The 25541-nt window shown below is 34.9% G+C and overlaps 1 protein-coding gene across 3 annotated transcripts; it reads right to left on the bottom strand.

The window, feature by feature from the left end:
• Window positions 1-1780: 1780 nt before the first annotated feature.
• On the bottom strand, window positions 1781-23245 carry LOC149784465 (uncharacterized). 3 transcript variants are annotated; one of them, XM_089932549.1, is made up of 2 exons: window positions 22911-23245; window positions 1781-4163 (listed from the first exon to the last, which is right to left on the bottom strand). In XM_089932549.1, exon 2 carries the CDS (start codon window positions 4116-4118, stop codon window positions 2514-2516), a length of 1605 nt encoding a protein of 534 aa, XP_089788675.1. In that variant the 5' UTR covers window positions 4119-4163; window positions 22911-23245; the 3' UTR covers window positions 1781-2513. The 3 variants fall into 3 exon arrangements, with proteins under 3 accessions (XP_089788675.1, XP_089788678.1, XP_089788677.1); XM_089932552.1 differs by lacking the exon at window positions 22911-23245 and adding an exon at window positions 9402-9546; XM_089932551.1 differs by lacking the exon at window positions 22911-23245 and adding an exon at window positions 8466-8733.
• Between the last annotated feature and the right edge of the window lie 2296 nt (window positions 23246-25541).

Raw genomic sequence — 25541 nt, 5'->3', positions numbered from 1 at the left:
AGCTCTGTACTAGTCTATGTTTTATAAGGATTAAATAAGAATACATTACATTTATATTATAAACTCCGTTGTTTATTTACGTTGTCTTGTTGTTTTGTGTGTTTTACAGCACATCAACACATGAGTGGTTATATCGTGTGGAGACTTTTGGCATAAAGTACTTTATTTGGGACACACCTCTTTGGCAGACCCGCCCTGGTCTGAGAACCAGTAACCTCTTCTTATCATGGCCGACACGTTTACCACTGAACCTCAACCGATGTTCTTGCATTTAAGATTAATATGGTGAATTTACTTCATCGAATAATTCTGCAAATTTGAAATCGTTGGGTTTGAGCACAAAGAAAATGCATACAAATGAAGTATTTAAATAACAAAAACACCTAAACTCACTAGTGTGTGCATGTTTAACGAAGAGACAAAAGAGAGAGATTATGTGATCTTGAGTTGATCTTTTCTACACCCTACTTGAGTTGTTGCTGCGTCACGGAGCACTTTTTAAATGTAATGAATACAAAGACACTTTGCTAAGAAATAGCTATTTTGGTTTATGGCTAATACTTAATGGCTTGAAGTGTCTTACATGCGATATATATATATATATATATATATATATATATATATATATATATATATATATATATATATATATACACAAAGAGAGAGATGGAGGTTGTGGATTTAAGTCTTTATTCGGACAGATGCTTATTCCGTTTGTGTTGGTTCCTACAGTTTGTGATTTGAACAATTTCCCATGATATTTATCATTCCTGCAATATGTTTTATCTACCGTTTAGGAAATAAACTCAGAGTCATTTTTATGTATCTTTATCACACCAAAGTATCCATTTCTTAAGAAAGGAAACTCTGTCTGTTTAATGTATTATACCATTACTGTGTGACTAAATAAAAACTTGGTCATCTATTCAGGACCACATGCGTTATTGAGACATGCGCACTGTTTCGCTTTGCCCAAAAGTATATATTTTACATAAATTTACACGAAGCGTTTACCTTCAACTACTCTCTCTCTCTCTCTCTCTCTCTCTCTCTCTCTCTCTCTCTCTCTCTCTCTCGTTGTATGGTAATGTTCTCTTCCCGTGCGATTTGTGTATTCGGTGCGCTTCTTTGGTTCTTTCTTTCTCTCTCTCTCTCTGTCGCCTTACGACGGCAAAGCGTTAACGCGAAAAGTCACAAATAACTCATGATTATCAAATTCAACCTGTATTAGTGTATATAAAAGCACGTGAATAGAACTATATTATACCGTGGTAAAAAATTACTTGTTTTTGAAAGTCGATTGGACGAGGTATATATATATATATATATATATATATATATATATAGATAGATAGATAGATAGATAGATAGATAGATAGATAGATAGATAGATAGATAGATAGATGGATAGATAGATAGATAGATAGATAAAATTAGGATATACAGTTTTATTATCATTGTTGTATTATGCATTTTGTCCACGGTTCGGACTGTTAGAAATGCATTAAATTAATAGTGGCTACATTATGTATTGCGATTGCTACATAGAATAACGCAATTGCTACATTGCCTGCAACAATTGCTACAATGACTGTAGCAATTGCTATACTGAATGTAACAATTGCTACACTGACTTTAACAATTGCTACACGGAATGTAACAATTGCTACAATGAGTATAACAGTGTTATATTAATGCACCTACGTCACTAACGATACCGTCAAAAGCAGGCAAAGCATCCCAGTAGCACTTGTGCAAATAGGGATTAAAATGCAGTATATAAATATCACATACTTTTATTAAAAAGAAGAAAACTAGGTAATGAAAAAATACTGACATGCTTTCATATGTACAATATTTCATTAACATTGCAAGGAACTTTTCGAGTAATCGTATAATAAAACAATGTGACACAGTTAAAGTAACAAAGCATTTGTGTAGAACATGAATAGTAGTTTGGACTAAGGTCGTCTATTATTGCGTAATAATTCTTATTATTTTAAAGAGAATGCCTGTTCAGTTGATCTTCCTTGAATTTTCAGAAATGGTAATATTTACATTCATGTTAAACGTATTGCAACTCCTGCTTTATAGCAAATTTATGTACTGCGGTATCAAGTTTCTTGTCAAAAACTTTACACGCAACAAAATGACAGTTGCTATATAACTTCACTTACAACGCATCGGTAACTGTAGACGCGTTGTATGTACTACAATTCTATCAATGCAAATTATGAAATCATATGTTGCGCTTTCAATTCTTGTTCCAACTGCAAACGGGAAGTAAAGGTATATTTACAGTACGTGTATTTTTTATTATACTAAAGGGTTAGTTTCACTGTTAAGCTGACAAATGAAGACTTTTAACAATATCATAGAAACGATCTCATTTCAAAAGGAGCAACTAAATACGGGCTTGTTTGTAAATGCATACTGCAGCCATTATTTGACAGATAGCCTCATTAGTGTATACATGTGCTCACAGATTCCTCAGTTATGGAAAGTAAACTGATTTACTTCCTTTTGAATATTTTCTTGAATAAATCCTTGCACGAAGATCGGAATCTAGAATCACAAGCGCCGTATACGAATGGGTTCAGTGCACAATTCAAGAAGTATGATCGGAGAAAGAATTTGTAAGCAACCCTCTCACTGCTCGACATATTGTCTACAAATGTATCATCCAATGAACGAATCAACATCAAAAGAAGGTGAGGCAAATAACTGAGTATAAATGTTAAAGTTACGACGAACATCAGAAAAGCAGTTCTGCGAGCACGCGCTTCCTTCAAATACTGGGTTCGGTCAAACGAGTGAGAGTGTTCTCTGCGGGAACGTGAAGTAATCACTGATAAAGCAGACGACACGTGCCTGGTTATTCTGTTAATTTTTTCTCCAATTGAAGGTGAATGCTTCTTTGAGAATTTGCATTTGCTTGATGCTGTTGAATTGTCTGTTTCTTCTGTTTCTATGACTGATTCATCTTTTTCATTATTTGAGTCATCTTCTGTGTGAGAGGCTTTTTCCTTTGCATTCACGTTTTCATTCGTGCCTTGTTGAAAGATACATTTACCACTGGAGTCGATGTCGGGACTTTGTTGATCTGCTTTTATACCACTATCGTCTGACATTGAACCTTCTGATTTATGTTCTATTTGTACAACTGGCATGCTTATCGCATTCCTGGTTGATGCACTTACGTTATCAACGGTATTGAAGGACAAATCGTCCTTGGTGAAAGAGTTATCATCTTTGCGGGAACTTTCTGATCGGCCAGCCCATGAAAGTTCACCCTTCTGACTCTTTGAAATTTTTCTCCTACTCGTCCTTTTCTGATAATTGTTATCATTTTGTTTTGGTAAGTCATCAGGTTTGCTGTCAACGACGTTAGAAGAAAGCATCGGAACAGATACGTTGAGATACTCCCTTGGCTTTTTGGCATGTTGGCATATGACACGTCCGATGAAACAGTACAGAAGAGACATGGAAACTATGCCTGTCAGAAACATTAAACCGAACATAAGATTATTGAGAAACGGAAACATTGTCTCAGATATCGCGTCATTTATGGAGCATTCAGTGGCTGTCATATTAAACTCCTGTACAATAAAGGATTTCTTTCCATAGAGAATAAGTGCCGGCCATGACACGACCAAACCGGCCAAAATGGACGCCACGCAAAGAGCACGTGCAGCGTTTGATGATATCTGCCAGCCAAAAGACTTACACACTTTTCTATATCTGTCAACCGCTATCGCAAGAAGAAGGAACGAAGATGACATCGTCACAAGCGTATTGGAAAATCTGGACATTTTACAAGCCCAAATAACTTCGAAATGAAACTGTCTCAGTATTGTGAAGAATTCCAAAGGGACGACTACAAAACAAGCGAATAGGTCAATGGCAGACAGACATAGGATGAAACTCTGTGAATTGGAGAGTCTGTACTTTGTTTTGTAGATATAACACACAAGTCCATTTCCGCCAATGCCAATGATTGAAATAAGAAGGAGATAAACAAGAAGGGGAACCAGCCGATATATTTCTTCATCATTCAGTTCATCCAGAGATGGGACACTCCTTTGTACCACATGTGTTGAATAATTTGAGATATTCATGGTAAAGATTGTTTCTCAGAGAGTACACTTCCAATAAGAGAGGACCTGAAATAAGAAAATAAAAGGTCTTTAGGCTGGATGCGATTTCTCTTTTTTTTAAAGTATGGGTCAATATACACAGACCTTAATAGTATTTATATGTAAAGAACTCGAAGTCGGGTTCAAATGCCAAAGTGTAATACTGATCACTTTCTTTAAAATTTATAGTAATAATAATAATAATAATAACATTAGATGGCATAAAAAAAAAGATTTCATTATTGTACATCTTGGCCAAACAAGGAAAGATTCGAGTGTAAAATTCTCTTTCTAGACTTCGTTTAGATTCATTGAGACTCATACTTATTGCTCAAGCTTATTGGTTACAGAACCATTGAACAAGCTGACAATTAAGGTCTCACCTCAAATAAAACAGCAAACAAATAAGTCATAAAAAGACCAGTATACGAAATATGCGTCTATATTTGGGACCTTTCAGTTTTCTGTGTTTTTGCAACAATGAAAATAAGCAAATTTTCAGATTTTTGTCAACCCAAATACATAACTGTTTGGGGTAAATCATGTATGAGAGAGAGAGAGAGAGAGAGAGAGAGAGAGAGAGAGAGACTTTTAAACCAATATCGAGGGAAATTAATAAACCAATATCATGGGAAAGTAATAAACCAATATCAGTGGAAAGTAATAAACTAATATAAGTGGAAAGTAATAAACCAATATCGTGGGAAATTAACAAACCAATATCAAGGGAAAGTAAAAAACCAATATCAAGGGAAAGTAATAAACCAATAACAAGGACAAATTAAGAAACCAATATCGTGGGAAATTATTAAACGAATATCAGAGGAAAGTAATAAACCAATATCAGACGAAAATAATAAACTAATATCATGGGAATGTAATAAACCAATATCAGGCGAAAAATAATAAACCAATATCATGGGAAATTAATAAACCAGTATCAGGGGAAAGTAATATATCAATATCGTGGGAAAGTAATAAACCTATATCGTGGGAATTTATTAGACGAATATCAGAGGAAAGTAATAAACCTAAATCGGGGGTTAAAATGAACAGTTCCTGCGTGACAACAATGCTTGCATTGTTTTTCATAGAATCCCTTCATCTTATGATGTATTGCAGCTAAAACAATTGGAGTTATCAAAGTAAACTTCTCAATTGCATTAAATCCAATATTTGTATTTAAAAAATGAACTGGGTCGAAGGACATTGCACTAGCCCTCCTGCCTTCATTTTATTTACTAAAAGTAACATGTTTCAAAATTTAAACAATGTATTAGAAAAGATTGTTTCATTTAAGAATACATTTCTAAATATCTCGTAATTCGGTTGCTAGTTGATGTCATTAATGATTCGTCAAAAGAATTTCAATCTGACAATTAACTTTTTACTTGTGAACTTGAAAGGGTGTCTTACGTTTTACAGTATTATTATGTAACATCTTTCTTATTAGTCTGAGGTCAGATTGGTGTAGTGTAGGAGTTGGGGGAAAACCACCAAAAACATCAGAAAACAACACCTAAGTTCATTTTTGACCAGTTTCCTTTCGAGCAAATTATTAAGGATACATAGTTTATCGTTTGATAATGAAGGTTAAATAGACAGATAAGCTCAGAAAAAAAAAAAATAATGTGTTCAGTAGAGAAGGGGCCATTTTCTCCTTACAAGGAAGGTTGATAGCTGCAAAACGCTTTGGATAAAAATAAAAACTTTCCTGTACATAGCTCTCAATCCTGTTTTGCTGTGGTGTTGTGTCGGTTGTTATCAACATATTAGACGATTCATAATAATCTTCAAATCAGGAATTGAATTAAGTATTGATATTAGTTTTGATACTAGTATTGGTAACAACACATTCAGTTTTTAAAGAAAATGTTACTAAACATGTTCTTTCCGATTGACCGGTATGAGTTATATTTGCCTTGACCTTTCTGCTCATATCTTATGTCTGCCTTGTTTTCAACGGATGAAGCCAGGCAAGAGAAGATAACTCTAATAGACTTTGGAACTACAAAACTTTAATCTTGATAGGAAAACAGGATTTAATAAAATCAGAATAAAAAGCTACGCTGTTTATCACTTGGAGGAAACTAAAATCGCATTATATTGTTGTGGAATAATAATGAAATGCATACGGATACTTCAGACCAGCTTTTTTGCTAAGTCACGGCCATGGCGTCATTCGTAACCTCTTGTCGCATAATTAAATATAGAAAAAATATAAACTATAATAATCTCAGTCATGTGATATAACTATTTGGAAGAAGACAGGTGCTATTTCCGACCTCTTTAAAAGAAAATGATCAGTATTGATTTTGTGGGAAATAGATTGTCATTTCTTATACATATGGTCATCGATTCATTTAGAGCTAATATTAAGAAAAGTTCTAAATATTCTAAATTGTCCCAACCTAGTCATCTTTTCCTGAAAATTATCAAATTTAAATGTTAATTATTCACATGTCAGTAGAAGTATATATTCCAAATGTTAGTTTTGTTACAGTTTACATTTTTTTCTCTGTAAAATTATATTAAGACGATTACATTTTTCTCATGTTGAATAAATGACAAATTACGCAGGCCATAAATGACTCTGTATATTATAATATTGGTAACTTTACATTTTAGTACTGGGAGGATGTAAAATCGCATTTATATACACTATGCCATTTAACAACATTTAACTTTTCTGCCATTAATGGATTTCCTGGGGGGGGTAGCAATATTTTTGTCATATCAGTTACAAAAAATTTCCTGAAATTATTATGCAAAAACTGAAAATATTCAGACGGAAATACAGAAAGATACCAGCAGGAGAATTATAATTGTGACGTAATGGCTGACGTTGCATAGAAAGTTTTCACTTAATTTTACACTTCAATGCTTCAATTATTCTATTTACTTTGTTACATCTGCAAATGTCATAGATATGGCCGTAGTGATTATATTCGAGATCCATGCAAAAATGTACAAGATAGTCACATATAACACATGAATAGCGAACCATTTGCTGTGTTCTGTGATGTTCATTATCATTTTAAATCTTCAATGATTATAACCCAGTGTCAGAACGTAACTTCGGTGAACAATATTTACACAAACTCGTGGAGAGGAGTGTTTTAGTATGCGGTGGTTTTGTGAGATTTCATTATCTTTGGCTGATATCATATTTATACAAAATTCAGTTATCTCTTATTGGCATGACAATGCTGGCACTGTAATAGTACAAATGTTACCCCAAAGGGGAGATGTAGGTCAGCAGAGAGAGAGAGAGAGAGTTATTTATTTATTTTATTTTCGCAAAGAGGATAATCAATAAATAATAAAGAAAGAACAATGGAATATAGTTGCAGTATCTGAAAGGGCAATTATAGAAAATGACGCTGTTAAATTGTAATGTATTCTGCTCCTCGTCCATTATAACTAACCAAATATAGGTTTTCAACATAAAGCGTGATACAATAAGCAGAAAGAGAGATATTATTTCAAGTTAAGTGGATAACAAAAATCTTAAAAAGCTCTCCCTTTGATACAGGATGTATTTCTAACAATATGGATGACATCTCATGGTAAATTGTTCTTAAGGATTTTTTATTTTCATTTTATCTATGAAAACAATAGAAGTTCCGGATATCTTATTTCATCCTATAAGTGGATAGCATACGTTTTCTTGAATGATAATGTAAATGCATGAAGTGTTCCACTGGAAATCTATTTAAGCAGCATAAAGTATAATAGGAAAAGTACGATTTTCAGAAAATGAAGTGTCACTTAAATTTATGAGGTTACAGCTGTGCATTTTCTAATTTTCTAATCAAGGAAACATCATTTCACACTAACTCAGGTATGTTTTTTTTTTTCATTCCTATATTTTCACAAGTGAAAAACAAATCCTTATATTTGCCTATGAACTGGGTCACATGCGAAAAAAAAATATCCTTATATATTTTCATGTAAGGTTCCAAAGAATTTTAGATCGAATAATTAATCTTGTCTCTATTGCATGTGGTCGTCTCTGACACGCAATTTAGAAAATGAACTGTTTAAATACACAAGTGTCCTATGTCGCTGATGTGTGCATGTGTATATACGAGAGAGTCAACACATATTCAAATATTTAACATATTTACATCATTCAGCGGTAATAGCGTAATAACGCAAAATTAATAGCTTCAGGCCTACGAAATCAATGCTTAAATATCATTTGGATGTAGTGTTAGACTACAAGATAGTTTCACCTACATCTTCTGATCACGCTTTACGAGTTATTGTTTCCGACGTAAGTATTCCATACTCAGAGATGTGAAATTAAAAAGTAATTGCTTGTACCTGATAGTATAGCCCCAGATCGACTGGTCCTCTCTCACACACTGGACGGTCGTATTCACAATGTGTCCGCACTCGCAAGCTGAACGGTGGTGTTCACAATGCGTCCAATATTTCAAGATCATAAACCTGATTTCATTAATAATTAATCAACAGGTCAGAATGATATAGACCGAACCGGCAACTAAGGATGAAAGACGCAATTTATCACCAACGATTGAGCATCAATTACAGTTTGGACAAATTGCTGTATTTGTAAGGTCGGCATAATGGAGCTGAATCATCAGTCACTGAAGTGTTAAAATAATAGCTGATCCCTCTTTGTGTTAAAGTTCATTTCGTTGCTTGTTACATGGTTTATGCCAAGCTATGTGACTTCTTTTCATGGATCTCACGAATGTAAAGTATTGACGGTGACTTAAAAATGCATCGCTAACACCAGCCTTTTCTTATATCAAGTCTTCCATTTTCAGAAAACGAATATTGATATTTAAATGTGATGCAACTATATCACATTTGGCGATGTAATAATGGCATCATGGCCATAAAAAGGGTTAATATTTTAGTGTATGGTGCTTTAAGGAGGACACAGCTTCGACCATTTCTCTGAAAATTTTGGTCGAAAGTAAACGTTTGTGTGTGTGTGTGTATATATATATATATATATATATATATATATATATATATATATATATATATATGACTGATTCTACAGACTTGCACACCTACAAATGATCAACGTCCCAGAGTAATACTTCATATTTCTTTTTTTTAAATCCTTTCGAGTTCATATTGGTTATTATAATAATATTATAAAGAGTTTGATCAAAGGCTACACTCTGCACATTCAAAAGTATTATGATTATTTTAAACATTAATATTGTACATCTGCAGTAACATTTCTGTACTATAATCCTTTATTTTATATATTTTACTTACGCTCTTTATATCCCTCTTTTCGGAAAAAGAAAGAACCATTTTGTCCCATCATCACTCTTTTGGTTACAGCCATATGCAACACAATGCACCATATTTGCTGTACAAAAGCACGATCATAAGATATATCACACAGACATTGACGTGGGGAAATTAAACACTTGAATAGCTATGTTGAATAGAAGAGATAAATGTACATCATATCCATTTTCGGCACGCGGAAACTACCGATTGTTAACGAAGATTGTCGAATATTTTTCATTTTAAAAAACGGATATTTTAGTCTAATTAAACATATTTACGGTGTGCATAAATAACAAATGCGTTTTTTATGACTATAATAATATGACACCTTTGTATAATATGGGTGACCATGGTACGTTCGTTAAACCACTGCAAGTGCATCGTCTAGGCCTTTATATGTACTTCTGGACTACATTCACATTAACCCTTGGAATACTGACTGGCAATAAAGTTAATAACGTAAAAATAGATTAACTCGTCAGAAATCGTGTAGCCAACTTTGTGCTCTTTTTTAGGCAGTTAAGAACGTGGCATTACCTCGTTATACACTGATATCACACAGTACCCGACAAAAGCATCTTTGAAATTTTTGAAAAGAATAAGTTCGATTGCCTAAACTTTTCCACGCTATAATGCTGTCAAGAGGTCAGGGAGAACAAAGAGTTTGGGATGGGTTAGAATTTTCAAATACAATATATCGGGTCCAATCAGGTCGTTTGAATTGCTTCGTAAAGGTTTCGTAAGCACCACAGTTTATCAATGAGTGTGCCGCGGATAAAGATTGTAAAGAATTTGATTTCACCAGACTGGATATCCGAGGATGGTGTGATGACTGATTTGGCCAGGTTCGTATGCAAAAAAAGAAATACAGGAATATCAAAGCGAACTTCAAAATTACAAAACCCAACATATTCCGACTCGACTCTTCTCAAACATGGAGAGAAAGTTGTTCTTCTTTTGTGGGTTTAATGCCATTTTTCAAAACATGATGGGCTATGCATGGCGACCAGCATATATAATGGAGGAAGCACCCAACAGAGTCCCAGGAAGAACGACCGACCCACTGGTAGCTACCGGCAAGCTTGGGATTCGAACCCACGCGGATAGATGTGAGATGTCGTTGATTTGTAAAGGCGAGCGCCTTACACCACTCTACCACCCGGGTCGCCGTTTGGTGCAAAAGACGTATAAATAAATTACGACCGTAATATCTAGTTGCTTGTATCACAAAGTTGTGTTATTTATACAACTGGTGACAAATTTAGATCTTGAAAACTTGACTCTGTGTGTGTGTGTGTGTGTGTGTGTGTGTGTGTGTGTGTGTGTTAGTAATATATACTATAAAAATAATAATTTCCTGTTGGACCAGTCCTTTTTTGTTCCCCATCTTCGATTGTTGTGTAGTTTTATATTAATAGGACGTGCAGCCTAATGTAATTGCTCTACAATATTACCCCTTATCCGAAATGTTAACGCTGCAGTACGGAAGCTAATTTTCAAACGTCCTTTCGTACTGAGCTTCCCTAATCGACCTACGTAACCTCCGGTCTGAATAAAACGTCCACTTCTCTTTCACGGCTTTCAAGTGTTCTTAGAGAGATTTAAATACAATGGGACTATAAAGGGGCACTTTGGACATTAGACTGTAATAATTTCTGTAATTGAGTGTTGAATATATAATGATGTTCAAATCAGTACTTTACTGTGTACAAAGTCCCTCTCTCTCTCTCTCTCTCACACACGCACACACACACACACACACACACACACACTTAAATGGATGGATGAGAGGATGAATGTGTAGATGGACAAGTTCACACAGTGAGGTCATCAGTGACTTTGTAATATGAAACGATAATTAAATTAGTACACTCTGGACCATGATTTTGTTAACTGTTTCAAAAACGAAATGATCAAGATGTATAGGAAATCATCTAAAGGGTTTGGCATAGTATTTTCAGACAGTGTGTGGTGGGATAATTTGCCTTGTAAATGTACATAAAAGTAAAGTTGTATATTACACAGCATATGGGCAATGCACATAATTACTGATTGATGAAGGAGAAAGCTAAGGAACGAGCGTGAATCAGGAATAGGACTATTATGTGCAACACAATAACAAAAGAATGTTGGACAATTTCTTTTTGTAAACACACACACACACACACACACACACACTGGAACCCGGCATGCAGATGCTCTCACGTACATAAATGGAATAACAGCATCCATCTTAAAGGAAGAAGAGAGTGGGGACTGATACAAGGCTAAGAACTGTAAAGAAACACATTGTATAATTTAAACTACCTTAAGATCAGGCTCCATTTTGATACACAACAATTGAATGTATAATATCGCTTCAAACGAAAAGAAGTGAACGGACTGATGAGATCATTTTTTATTTTTCATTTAGAGCTACAATAATCTGGTCCCACACAACTTGAGAGCGAACTCAAACCCACATTTTCATATTCTATAATTGCCTGCCTTAGAAATGCTAGAGGTGGCGCTGTCACATCTGACTTCCGTTACAGAATGGTACTCGATCTTGTTACAAATTGTAAGTTTAAATTCGTACACGTCGGTGAATAAGTCCAGATAAGAAACCCTATGTTTACATGTTTATAGAGTGCTTACCGTAATAAATACCAGATGTAAATGACAGTTCATTTCCGAACAATTTCTTGAATTTCAATAAGTATTGATTGTTAGTAAATTTCCGTACTGAAAACATATTTTTATTGCTGTACATCAGAATTTGAATAAGGTTGAAAAACCAATCTGCATCGACATGAGTATTTGTATCGGGATTCATTTCTCGTCACAGAAAACAAAAAAAAAAAAAACGAATTAGTCAATAAATACGTCATTTACTTCAAGAAAAAAACCTACATGAAAGTGTTCTTTATTAACTCTTTACGAGACTTTAATATACTGATGACGTTAGAATATGGCTGACTGCAAGCATCTCTACTTCCATGGGAAATCCACGGATCATACCAAAGCGTTCGCCTGCAGGGTACTACAAACTATTAGCCTTTGTCATTTTCTACGCAAAACACGGTAATTTTTTAAGTTGCGATACCCATCATATATTCAGAATTGGAAATAAACAAAGATACGACGATGAGATTATACGCGTTAAAATTGCAATTAGTCTGGTTGGCCAATTTTTCACTTAACAACTTTCTTTTTTGTAAGAATGTTTACCATATAAATCTCCAAAGTGCATTTTTTTAATCTTCACTGGTGTTTATATTCAAAATTATTTTGGTACTTAATAAATAACAACTTTTGCTGTGCACTACGATCTGTAGTTTCTTGTCAACTTCGGTAACTTTTTGCATGGTTGCTTGCACACGGTTGCAAAATGTCAGCAGCTTTTTCCACGGTAGGGTTTTCATTAAAAAGTAAGTAATGCAATAAAAGTAATATGCAAGATCAAATATCCTACCACAATATTAATGTACTTTCATATACATTTCTTTCAATTTAAACTCGAATGTGATTATTGAAATGTACTTCTTGTGGAGAGTTTTCTGTGTACCAAAACCAAATACCAACCTGTCCAGTCCACCTCTGAGCAAGAAGAACCCAGGTGAGAATTAGATAAACCCTTGACATTGGACCTCAACCTATCATAACAGTTAGGGCACTGAAGGTCACGTTATTTTTCAAAGTAGCGTAACACAGGTCTAAAAGGAACACGGAAGGCCACTTTCAAGCATGCTAATGTGCCGTAAAAGTACAGTTATCTTCACGATAACACCTTCAAGCATGCTAATGTACCGTAAAAATACAGTTATCTTCACGATAACACCTTCAAGCATGCTAATGTGCCGTAAAAGTACAGTTATCTTCACGATAACACCTTCAAGCATGCTAATGTACCGTAAAAGTACAGTTATCTTCACGATAACACCTTCAAGCATGCTAATGTACCGTAAAAGTACAGTTATCTTCACGATAACACCTTCAAGCATGCTAATGTACCGTAATAATACAGTTATCTTCACGATAACACTTTCAAGTATGCTAATGTACCGTAAAAATACAGTTATCTTCACGATAACACTTTCAAGCATGCTGATGTGCAGTAAAAGTACCGTATCTTCATGGTCTGTGTGTTTTATTGTAATCAGCATTTGTCATTTTTAAACAATTAAAGGACTTAAAACTTGAAGGAAAAGTGAGTCCCCGTAAACCAAAGGTAGGCTTATTAATATACACCATCTAGGTAAACTTGTTCCAGCAATAAATGAGGTGACTGCAAGCTTGTCTTCATCATCTAAATTCAAAACTAATCTGTTTAGTTAACTAAATTTCACATACACTGTGGATTACACTCATAAAACTATCTGCAGTTCTTCCTGGAATGATGTTCATCACTCCGCCATGTAGGTCACTGCTACACCTTTTTCTCTATCCAATAATTGTTAAATGAATATAATTTATATTTCTAGTTAACTATTTCAAGACTTGTCACTAACTTCATTGTTTTTATCATTATTCAAGTTCATAACCGCACCTAACATGTGCCACTTTAATTTTTCTTGAAAACCATTCTAAAATATTTCACAAGGTCAATTGTTTAGACAACTCAATTTCCGGCCTGTCTAACAGCATGCTTGAGGTAAGAGCAGCTCGTTATTCACAAACTTTAACCGTGAGTAAATTAAATTGTTTACTGTTGGAAGATTATATCATGAAGGTGGGGGGTGTCTTTGTTTTAAAGCAAAGGTATTCATGACATTTGTACAGGCTAGTATTTACTTAATGGAGTTTTCCTTTCATTTAAAGCATGATTTTGTGTGGGATGAGACAAACGCTTCTAGACGCAATCCCTGTCGATTTCTCTTTAAAAGTTACCCAGAGGCTGACTACATAACAAATGTAATACATTCATAACTTCAGCATGCTGATCGGAATTATGTTTCCAGTAGGTGAAAACAATCGGTTTCCTCGAACCTTGTCGTAAGTCCCATATCATTATTGTTAAGCCTGGTATTTAAGTTTCATTTTAAATAAAAACCTATTGTTTACATTTTATGGTTAGATTAAAATGCAAGACTTAATGAAAGTGAAATTTTCCACCTTTGTTCTCTGAGTTTCAAGCAAGAACAAACATATGTTTGTGTAATTAAGTTTAAAAGGCAGAAAGAGCAAGTCTAAGTCACAAATCTAAGTTAAAAGGGTGCAAAAATTCCGTGAGCACAATCCCAATTCTAAGTTAAAAAAGTACGATATTCCTGTTACAAATTGCAAACAAATAAGAAACTATTAACATTTCAATTTTATCTTCATACAAATATGTTATCATCGAATAATCTGAAGTTCTATTCCATTTATTCGACTATCAGAGTATTAAATCTCGTTATGAGAGAACATTTCACTGAAATTAAATTTAAAGTCATTTTTAATTTGACTGCCTGGTTTATCTGCGTTTTATAGAGAGAAAAATTGTTTAGACTTACGAGACTAGGCTGTCTGTTGTATTGCTGGAGAAAGAACATAGTAATAAAAATGTTCAGAAATAAAAATAAAGGGGTCACTACCAAATGAAATGAAAATAAGGGTGTACAAACCAAATGAAATGAAGTACCGAGTCGATGAAGGTGCAACAACTGCACACTACTTGAAGCAAAGAAGTGTAAGTAAAAGTCTCGTACAATGTGTTAAGATATGTGTAGGCCAGAAAGACGGGTAAAAGGAAACAACTTAATCGATGGAAGCGAAATAATTTAACCCCCGAATTATGATCAATATTGAAGTGACATGGTTTATCTGTGCCATCGTTCAGTGACATTTCATGCTTCCCAGTAATCAGTGTATACTTTTGCGCATGAAATATTTGTGATGACACAATAGATTTTTCTTATGACACCTCACTGTTTACATGTATTTTACTTCGTAGAGACGAGTGGACCACTGACCCATTAAGAAGGACTGGTGGATTTCCAATCTAGCACAACACTTTTTGTACTTCTATTGTAAGGTCTGAATATTTGCCACTTGCTCTATAGACAATGGTGTGTGTGCTCTAATGTCGTCGTAAGGCATTTCATATAAAATGAAAGTGTCCCTAAAATTACTCAATAGCATCAGAAATTAAAATTAAAATTTGTGTTAAAGCTCATACTTTTTGGGTTTACAATAACAATTTTGTCATATTATAACCTTAAATTCGTTTGTTCCGATTGCATTTATAGTATTTGTATTTCAATACACGAGTGCATATGATATTGCGTATTTTTTTTTAAAAACACGCGTAATATGCGACTATATACGATATATCGCAAGGATTATGCTTTACGTTCAAATAAAGTTGTATGCATCAAATGCGCTATAAACAGTACAACGCAATATCAACTGTAGTACAAAAAAGTTGGAAGGGTCTTTTAACAACTCGACCAATAAATGACACATCTATGAAATATTGATGTTGTTTTCACACATTATGCATGAAAACAGTTTCCATCTTTCGAATTTGTTTGCAGTATGTACTTATTGTTTTCGTTCTGGCATACTTCGTGACATCGTCTATGTCGCTTTGTGCGTATACGAGTCGTATTAAAAGGTATTGAATCCTAGTTCTGTACTGCAAAGTTCGTTAATACAGAACAGTAAGTCATTGCATCCCCACAAAGTACTAACCGCGCTCTTCTACACACTTTCTCAGTCCGTCTATTCAATTACTAAATGCATTTTGTATTCACTCTTTGTTATGGTGCTCATACAATGGAAAACCTCAATGACAATTACATGGCTATCCATCAATGAATCTTTGATAACGAGATTCAGACAAAAAACAATTAGAGCTAAGTTAGAGTTGTATGGAGAATGTGGTGAAGTTTGGATTATGTGATCCTTCTAAGTGCCCGTCACAACGGCAGATTTATGCGCCTGTGCATTGTCATAGAGCAGATGGATACCTCGGGATCCAGTGCGCCAACAGGTGGTTCGGTGGTGTTCCTTCGTTTTAAGCAACACTTTGAAGACATAAAAAATAAATACTGACACTAGCAGAATAAACCACAGGTACCTGATTCTTCTATACGGAAATATAACGCGCTTAAGACTCTCTTGCAAGTCCGGCGATGTCACGTGATTTGAGGTCCCTGCTTTATATCTGTTATTCATGCTTTATCATTTCCTGCTGAGTCGAGTTTAGAAAAAGCAACTCCCGTGTTCATTCACGTGCCATAATATCAGCCCCGTGTTCATTCACGTGCCAGAATAGCATTCAAAAGGCTACGGTCACTCATTGTTGGCGACTTCAACTTAAATCTGGTCTTAATCATCCTTCAATATATATGGGACCCGTATGCATCTTGCACAAACCGTTCTGAACACCATATGATTTTTTGAAGATACTAACAGCAGCCTACAAATTAATGGCTGTGATAATAGAATTATCTTCCGCTCTATGTAAAGTAACTTCATTGATTGCCTTCTTCAAGGCAGTCACTTCCATGTCACTGATCCCATACAGCAGTCTTCCAAAACGTGGATCATCCTACACAGTTTTTTAAGAAACAACCTCAAAATTGTAGGATATGAGAGAAAATTGTATCCTTAAACTTTATGCAGGTCGGTCTTGATATCAGTCGGAGAGTACTCTAAGAGTGCGCGGATTTTACATTATGTATTTAACTCATTTGTATAATTCTTTTTACGGCACTATAATTCACCTATGGTAAGACATAAGAATATATCTGATGGGTTGGTGTGCTGCACTTGCAGAACGTTATATTGCTTATCGCACAGCATTACATTTATTAATATGTTAAAATAAGCAAAAAAATATCACAAAATGTTCATAATTTTTTTTTATGTACCCCTCGTTTATGTATGTGGCATTTTTAGTTACGTACCCGTTTATAGCTTTGTTAGAGTTAAGTGATTAGTTGTTTGATTATGGAAAGGCGGTGTTAGGGAAATATTTTTCAACCCGTGTAATTAACCAATTTCTTGGAAAAGATGTCATAATGTACAGTATTCACGAGACTTTATGATAGCATGGATTAGTTTCGTAAAATGGTATGCGTTTTTAGTAGCTTGAGATGGGGTCAGAGCAGGAAAAAATGTTTCAGGTTTGCATAAAGCCCAATAGTTCCTATCTTAATTTAGAAGTATTGTTTGGCTGTGTATTTCGGTGTGAAATATTCATGACAGGAACTGATATTTATCGTGAAATAATTGGGAAGGAGTCAATCCTTAATTTTGAGATGCCTTTTGTTGTTGATTGTGAAAGCAGTGAGGTGGAAGGGTACAGTTAGGATGAGTGTGCAATGAGAATCTAAGCTTTGTTCAAAGCTGACCCGGAGATGGAATCAGAAGTACTAATGTGTGGCTACAAAAGGCTTACTAGTGAATCATGCAAACATGAAAAAGAGAAGCCATATAAATTTGAAGTTATAGTTTCGTTATTTGTGGTCATTGGTTGATTAGAGAGAAAATTGTTTATAGTGTCGTCGCGTTCTTAAATCGTCCTTTTGGCAACGACTCTTTTCTTGACGTCCTTGGAAATAAGGAAAATCAAAGTACTTCAAGCCAGACTCACTCAAGTGTTTGCTTCGCTTGGCAGAGAATCCCCTTGGTAGAGAGTCCCGTTGGTAGAGAGTCCCCCTGAGTGCAAAACTATTGATGACAATACGTACTGTTTTAAATTTCAAAGTCTTGTCTGCGTGTTTCGCGTTCAAACGACACAAATAGCTGTATATATGTTCAAAGACATTACTTAATAATTACTTCCAGGAGAGAAATCACGTTATTCCACAACAGTCATGCCCGAAACCATATTGTCGATATGCAGAATTGCGTTCACAGCTTCGCAGCGCAGACACCTTCAGAACAAACTGTCGCGCGTTTATACCCATGAGGAAATCTTACAGACCAGGCGGATTTCATATGAAAGAAATGGGTTATGAGTATACGTATTAGAAACACATGTATCACTATTTGTACTTTTTTATTTCACTAATAATTATTGTTATGACAAATTTAGAAAAGAATTTGCTTTCAGTAAACAATATTCACGTCTTGCGTCTGAATGAATTCATATACCGTTCATCGTGATCTTACATTTCCTATAACGTTAACGTCATCGTATTTAGAAGACATTACAGTTCGTGTTCATCTAACTGGAAATGAAGGCAACTAATTCAATAATAATTATCTGCAATCATCTGGCAGTTAGTGCCAGATATTTATAATTCAAAGACTAAAACAACAACAACAAAAACACGAATTCGAGACTGCTATCAAATTAATATTAACAACCTTACATTCCCTGTGACATTGTAACATTGAAATGTATGTATGTATGTATGTATGTATGTATGTATGTATGTATGTGTATGAGTGTGTATGTATGTATGTATGTATGTATGTATGTATGTGTGTGTATGTATGTATGTATGAGTATGTATGTATGTATGTATGTTGTTGCATGGATGGATGGATGGATGGATGGAATGCATGCATGCATGGATGGATGGATGGATGGATGTATGTATGTGTGTGCATGTATGAGTATGTATGTATGTATGTATGTATGTATGTATGAGTGTGTATGTATGTATGTGTGTGTGTGTATTTATGTATGTATGTATATATGCATGTATACATGGATGGATGGGTGTATGGATGTACGTATGTATGTCTGCATGTCTGTATGTATGTATGTATGTATGTATGAGTGTGTATGTATGTATGTAGGTAGGTAGATAGGTAGGTAGGTATGTATGTATGAGTATGTATGTATGTATGTATGTATGTATGTATGTGTGTGTGTGTGTGTGTGTGTGTATGTATGTATGCATGCATGGATGGATGGATGGATGGATGTAGGTATGTATGTCTATGTATGTATGTATGTATGTATGTATGAGTGTGTATGTATGTATGTAGGTAGGTAGGTAGGTATGTATATGTGCGTATGTATGTATGTATGTATGTATGTATGCATGCATGCATGCATGCACGTACGTACGTACGGATGGATGGATGGATGTATCGCTCACTATCACACTGCTTTCTAAACTATTCTGATTACGCATCCAAAAAGACCGAAGACAATCATCTAGCAACAGATCCTGTATTGCATCTGAAACCACGAAACCAGGACACATATTTCTCCTTTCTTTGTCTAACAACGGGCAGTCAAGTGGATTAGATGTATCCTGTGACAGTTCGTTTGGGATCCAAAGAGGGTGGATATGGATTATAAGATTAAATCGCAAAGATGTGTGTGTGGAGGGAGGGAAGGGACGGATTCTTTATAAATGAAGAGCCAAGATCCACATGAACAAAAAAATAAATAAATAAATACAGGTCACTATAGAGTCAAATGAAAATAAATATTATGACATATGTGAGATAATATTTCGATTATATGTACATATATTCCATATAGTCACCACATATACTGTATTAATACATAATGCTAGTGCAAAACTAATGTCAATTTTAATCGCTACGCTGAGGTTTGTGGATTGTTCTTTTCCTTTCTCAAACAAACTTCATTTCTTGAGATGCAAAACCGTCATTATAAGAAGCATGGAGCAATGTCAGTATACTACAGAGCACAGTTTGTCAGTCTGATTCAATGAAAGTAAATAAAACGTTCCAATCACGAATTATTTCTTCTTCATTCTCTTCTTACATCATTCATTCAAGCAAGAATCTCTGTATGTGCATTAGTGTGGATGAACTTCAATAACTGGGCTCGTGGAAGAAGCTATGTCTATTGGTTAACTGTTAAAACTGGTGAGGATAAAGACGATGATACAGACAATGATAAAGGTGATAACTGTGACGATGACGCCGTCGAAGACACTGGTGATGATGATGATGAGGAGGAGGAGGAGGATGACGACGACGATGATGATAAACGTGGTGGTGACTGATGATGATGACGAAGAAGATAATGATGTTTTATTGAAAACCGAATTATGAATCTTAAGAAGTATATTTTCGTGCATGCCTGACTTGTTTCCCCTATAATAGTTCTTGATAACACCACTTGACCTGCATCTTTATTTCAACAGGCGAAGAAAAGCTGGAACAAAGGGGTCTATATGTTTGAGAAGTTATGAAGTGAGGCAAACAATGAAAGCTTGTCAGAAGTTCAGCTTTTAACCTGTCACATTGCACTGAAGTCAGGGTTTCAATAACGCCAATGCGCCAATGACTCATGCCCTACATCTGGGATGACTCTTTTTACACGTGTTTGGATAATAATAAAATTAAGAAGAAGAAAAAGAAGAACTGTCGATAACGAGATGTTGATGGTGTTGGTGAAGACACATAAGCCAAACAAACAAATGATAATTAAGATGATGACGACGATGTTGCTGATGAAGCTTCATGATGACGATGATACTGACGACAATGACATGATCAGCAATGACATTGTATGCAGTATTAAACGAAAATAAAGAGCATACATACACACGTAAGTGCACACACACACACACACACACATACACACACACACACACATACTTACGTACATAAATACGGGGTGATATGGAGAAGGAAGATAGAGATTTAATTTTGGAACAGCAGTAGGTCAAAATGCTCCAGTGACATTTTGAAATAATCGCTATTCAAACCTTTTCCATCAAAGATACGAACGACAAGACATAATTAATTGATTCGCTCTTGTTTCCTTAAGAAAAATGTCGAATTCGATATATCACGTGCTATTCGCCTGAAATATACATTTCTTTAGCCATAATAATATCCTAAAGTTTCGTTCTAAAAGATTAACTTTAAATAATTACACTAAGAATTATTGTAAGTCTGGCATCTTGCTTTTCTTTCCTTCTTTCTTTCTTTGTCTCGGATTTAAAATTGTGTACTTTTCACCTTAGTTCAATTCTACCATATTTCTTGTCATGAGAAAATCATCCTCAGATTGTATCATTATTCTGATTGTTCTTCCTTCGTACACATTAATTATTTGACACTTTAAAGCGTCTACTTTCTCGCAAATTTAAGTTTGTTACGTTATTATATAATAATGTTAAAGACTGCATAAAAGGTCATACTAAAATATTAGTTTATATCTTTTTTTTAAAAAAAAAACACATGAATTACTAAATATCACTGCCATACTTCATAAAGGAACTGCAATAATTTTACATTTTTAAATCCATGCTTCATGAGGCAGTTCAAGATAAAAGCCTGAAAACAGTCTCATCATTTTGAGGTCAGCCAAACGTTTCAAAATACAACCCAACCCTGAGCCCAAGGGTTTGAGGTAAGAGAATAGTGTACATGGACGGTTGTTGGTGAGATTGGTCACTTTAATTATTAGGAAAAGCGAAGGCACACGTTGCCTTGCTATGGAGCTATAGTTTTATATAATATCTTTTTAGGGGGAAAGTTAATATTCACAGCAGAACATTGTGGGATGAGTGTTGATGCAAACGCTAATTCAATGTATAAAAATTAGTGTGATTTATAAGTGTACCATATTACGCCGCTCTCATTTACAGAAACAGTAATTTTCTATCATTTTCGAATGCACAAAAAATACAAAACTCAATCCCCAAATTGAGCTTTTGCCGGAATGGGGGGTACAGGGAAAATTGACCAATTGCCCACCCCGCTCAAACAAACACTTTGATTCTGCTTACAAAAATCACGCATGCTTCATTTCACGCCGGGATCTTGGTTAATTGATTGTGAATTAACCGTATCACTCTAAAATAAGGGGCCCAGAGTGGCCGAGTGGTCTAATGCGCTCTCCGTTACGGATCACTGCCATCTTACCTCTGTCTGCGTAGGTTCGAGTCTCGGATTCGGCCAATGTGGATATGCGAGAAAGCTTGCCAGTAGCTTCTCGAGGGTCGGTGGTTCTTTTCGGGGTTTTCCCGGGTTCTTCCTCCACCATAAATACTGGCCGCCATGTATAACCTATCATGTGCTGAAAAATGGCGTTAAACCCAACAACAACAACAACTCTAAAATAAACAACTCAGGTCAGGAATGTCTAACACTGCCAGCTTAGATGTATTGTGATTATTTTCTATACTGCGATTTCTAGCCTAGGGTATATATACAAAGCTGCATTGTGAGTAGATGAATTATTCATACAATTTACATCCAGGGTATTTATGGCGGAAGTTGTGATTGTACAGTGTCAATGTATACCTTAATGTTTAAGAAACTATGTACCACTTTAAGAACCTAGCAAACTACACTGAAGGCTCTGTTGTTAGTCAACCGGACTCTCGACCGAAATGATGTCCGTTTTGAAACCTACCCATGCACGGACAAATCTGTCAGTCGGTCCATCATTGGGTTTATCTATATATATATGTTCGTCCGTCTCTCAGTTGACCTATATATCAATATATGGATATACATATTAATCGATGTATTTATGGTATTGTAAATTTAACCTCTTATTACCACCAAAAAAAAAAACAACGATAAAAATAAATAAACTATCCACATATACATGTCATATCCTACCTTGTTATCTAGTCTTTATCCATGCCATACGTATCTTCACATCGAGGATACCTTGTCGTTTATCAAGCACAACGTTACACTGTTCGTTCATCGATCCCCGAGAACGGTGTATTATTTACAACCGTTTGACTTAACATCACGCAGGCAGTATACCTGTAGCCAAAGTCTGGTAAAAATAAAACACGGAAACATGACACTCTCATCACATTTTGTAACATCCGTTCGAACATTTAATACTGAGCTATATGCCACGATAATATGTTTGTCACGTCAAAACACGAACTCTGCCTTACGCCTTCAAACCCCCATGACGTACACAGATCTTGAACTGGGTTAAGATTGTTGCCTTGTCGTCACAAGGATTCTACCAATTACTTATGTTGAACAGTCGGAGAAATTATCTACCGTAGTGACCCATGCAGAAGTGAATCAGTAAATGTCCCAGATTTTTAAAACAAAAAAGTATTGAATCGGTAGATATAAGTATTAATTAATCTTACCTACATTTAGAACATACTCGTAGAAAATGATTTTGAATTAAATATTGTATTGCACCAGCTGATGGAAGGTTACGCTTTCCTCTGTGGAGGGGGATTACCGCCATAATTTGATGCATGTCTTTTCATTTGGTATATACTGTATCCCCAGTTCTGCATTCTTCAGTTTTTTAAATATTCTTTGTATGAACGATGTACATTTAAGATTGCGTCTTTACATCTGCCAATATTATTCTTTGGGGGGAGGGGGTGTTTTTTAATTTTGATATGCGTGATATTGGAATACTGCCATGTCATATCTTCAAATTCCATCTGCTTAATTTTCAGTATCACACACGTCCACATTTTACTTTGTATTATTCCACAGTATCACACACGTCCACATTCTACTTTGTATTATTCCACAGTATCACACACGTCCACATTATACTTTGTATTATTCCACAGTATCACACACGTCCACATTCTACTTTGTATTATTCCACAGTATCACACACGTCCACATTCTACTTTGTATTATTCCACAGTATCACACACGTCCACATTCTACTTTGTATTATTCCACTTTTAAATCTCTTTGCATTGTGAATGTTTATTTGATTACATAATAATCACCAAAACGGTAGAAAAAATACCTAACATTGTAGAAGTTACATCATAGCTAAGTGAAAGTTACGACTAAAATGTTAACATAATTCAAGTTGGAATATTATAATTAACGCCAGCTTTTGTCTTAATGAGGCATTGCTGTAATTACACTACAATAATAGATGCTCGTGTATAACATGACCTACAATACGCTTCAGTGTTAATGATTCCCTCATTATGTCTGTCTGTCTGTAATTAAAGACATAAAGGTAGTTCTAATTTCATGCTGGAATTCGCCAAACTTATTTCATACGTTATTGGTATTGCAAATTCTTATGGGACACACCGGAGTTGTGAAATATCTAGTACCGAAAAATTACTTGCCTCCAAAATGTGTTGTTTATCTATTTTTATTTCTAAATTTTCCACATAAAACTTCGTTAACAAATCAATAATATTTATTTTTATAATAAATGTTTTGCTCACCCTGAAGCGTTTATAAATTTTGTGTGATCATCCTATTATTTTATAGCTGTGAACAAAGAACGAAAACTATATGAAAATAGATAGGTGTTCATTTATTTTCATAAACCCAATTTTTTTTTAAATTTTGTCATAAATATTCTAGAAATTCTTTTTTTTAAAAAACTATTACACGATGCTCTTTTTTGAAGTTATTCACATAATCAGTCCTAGTGTAATTCAACGAACAGTTTGCTTTGAAATGGACGAATTAGATTTAGTAGGAATGGGTATATAAAGTTATACGTATGGGTAGGGTAGATTTAGTAGGAATGGGTATATAAAGTTATACGTATTGGTAGGGTAGATTTAGTAGGAATGGGTATATAAAGTTATACGTATGGGTAGGGTAGATTTAGTAGGAATGGGTATATAAAGTTATACGTGTGGGTAGAGTAGATTTAGTAGGAATGGGTATATAAAGTTATACGTATGGGTAGGGTAGATTTAGTAGGAATGGGTATATGAAGTTACACGTATGGGTAGGGTAGATTTAGTAGGAATGGGTATATAAAGTTACACGTATGGGTAGGGTATATTTAGTAGGAATGGGTATATAAAGTTACACGTATGGGTAGGGTAGATTTAGTAGGAATGGGTATATAAAGTTACACGTATGGGTACAGTAGATTTAGTTGGAATGGGTATATGAAGTTATACGTATGGGTAGGGTAGATTTAGTAGGAATGGGTATATAAAGTTATACGTATTGGTAGGGTAGATTTAGTAGGAATGGGTATATAAAGTTATACGTATGGGTAGGGTAGATTTAGTAGGAATGGGTATATAAAGTTATACGTATGGGTAGGGTAGATTTAGTAGGAATGGGTATATAAAGTTATACGTATGGGTAGGGTAGATTTAGTAGGAATGGGTATATAAAGTTATACGTATGGGTAGGGTAGATTTAGTAGGAATGGGTATATAAAGTTATACGTATGGGTAGGGTAGATTTAGTAGGAATGGGTATATGAAGTTATATGTATGGGTAGGGTAGATTTAGTAGGAATGGGTATATAAAGTT

This window comes from Sinohyriopsis cumingii, chromosome 14 (genome assembly GCF_028554795.1).
Source record: "Sinohyriopsis cumingii isolate HCF-2022 chromosome 14, ASM2855479v2, whole genome shotgun sequence".
Classification (NCBI taxonomy): domain Eukaryota; kingdom Metazoa; phylum Mollusca; class Bivalvia; order Unionida; family Unionidae; genus Sinohyriopsis; species Sinohyriopsis cumingii.
This window is presented reverse-complemented; position numbering and strand designations above follow the sequence as displayed.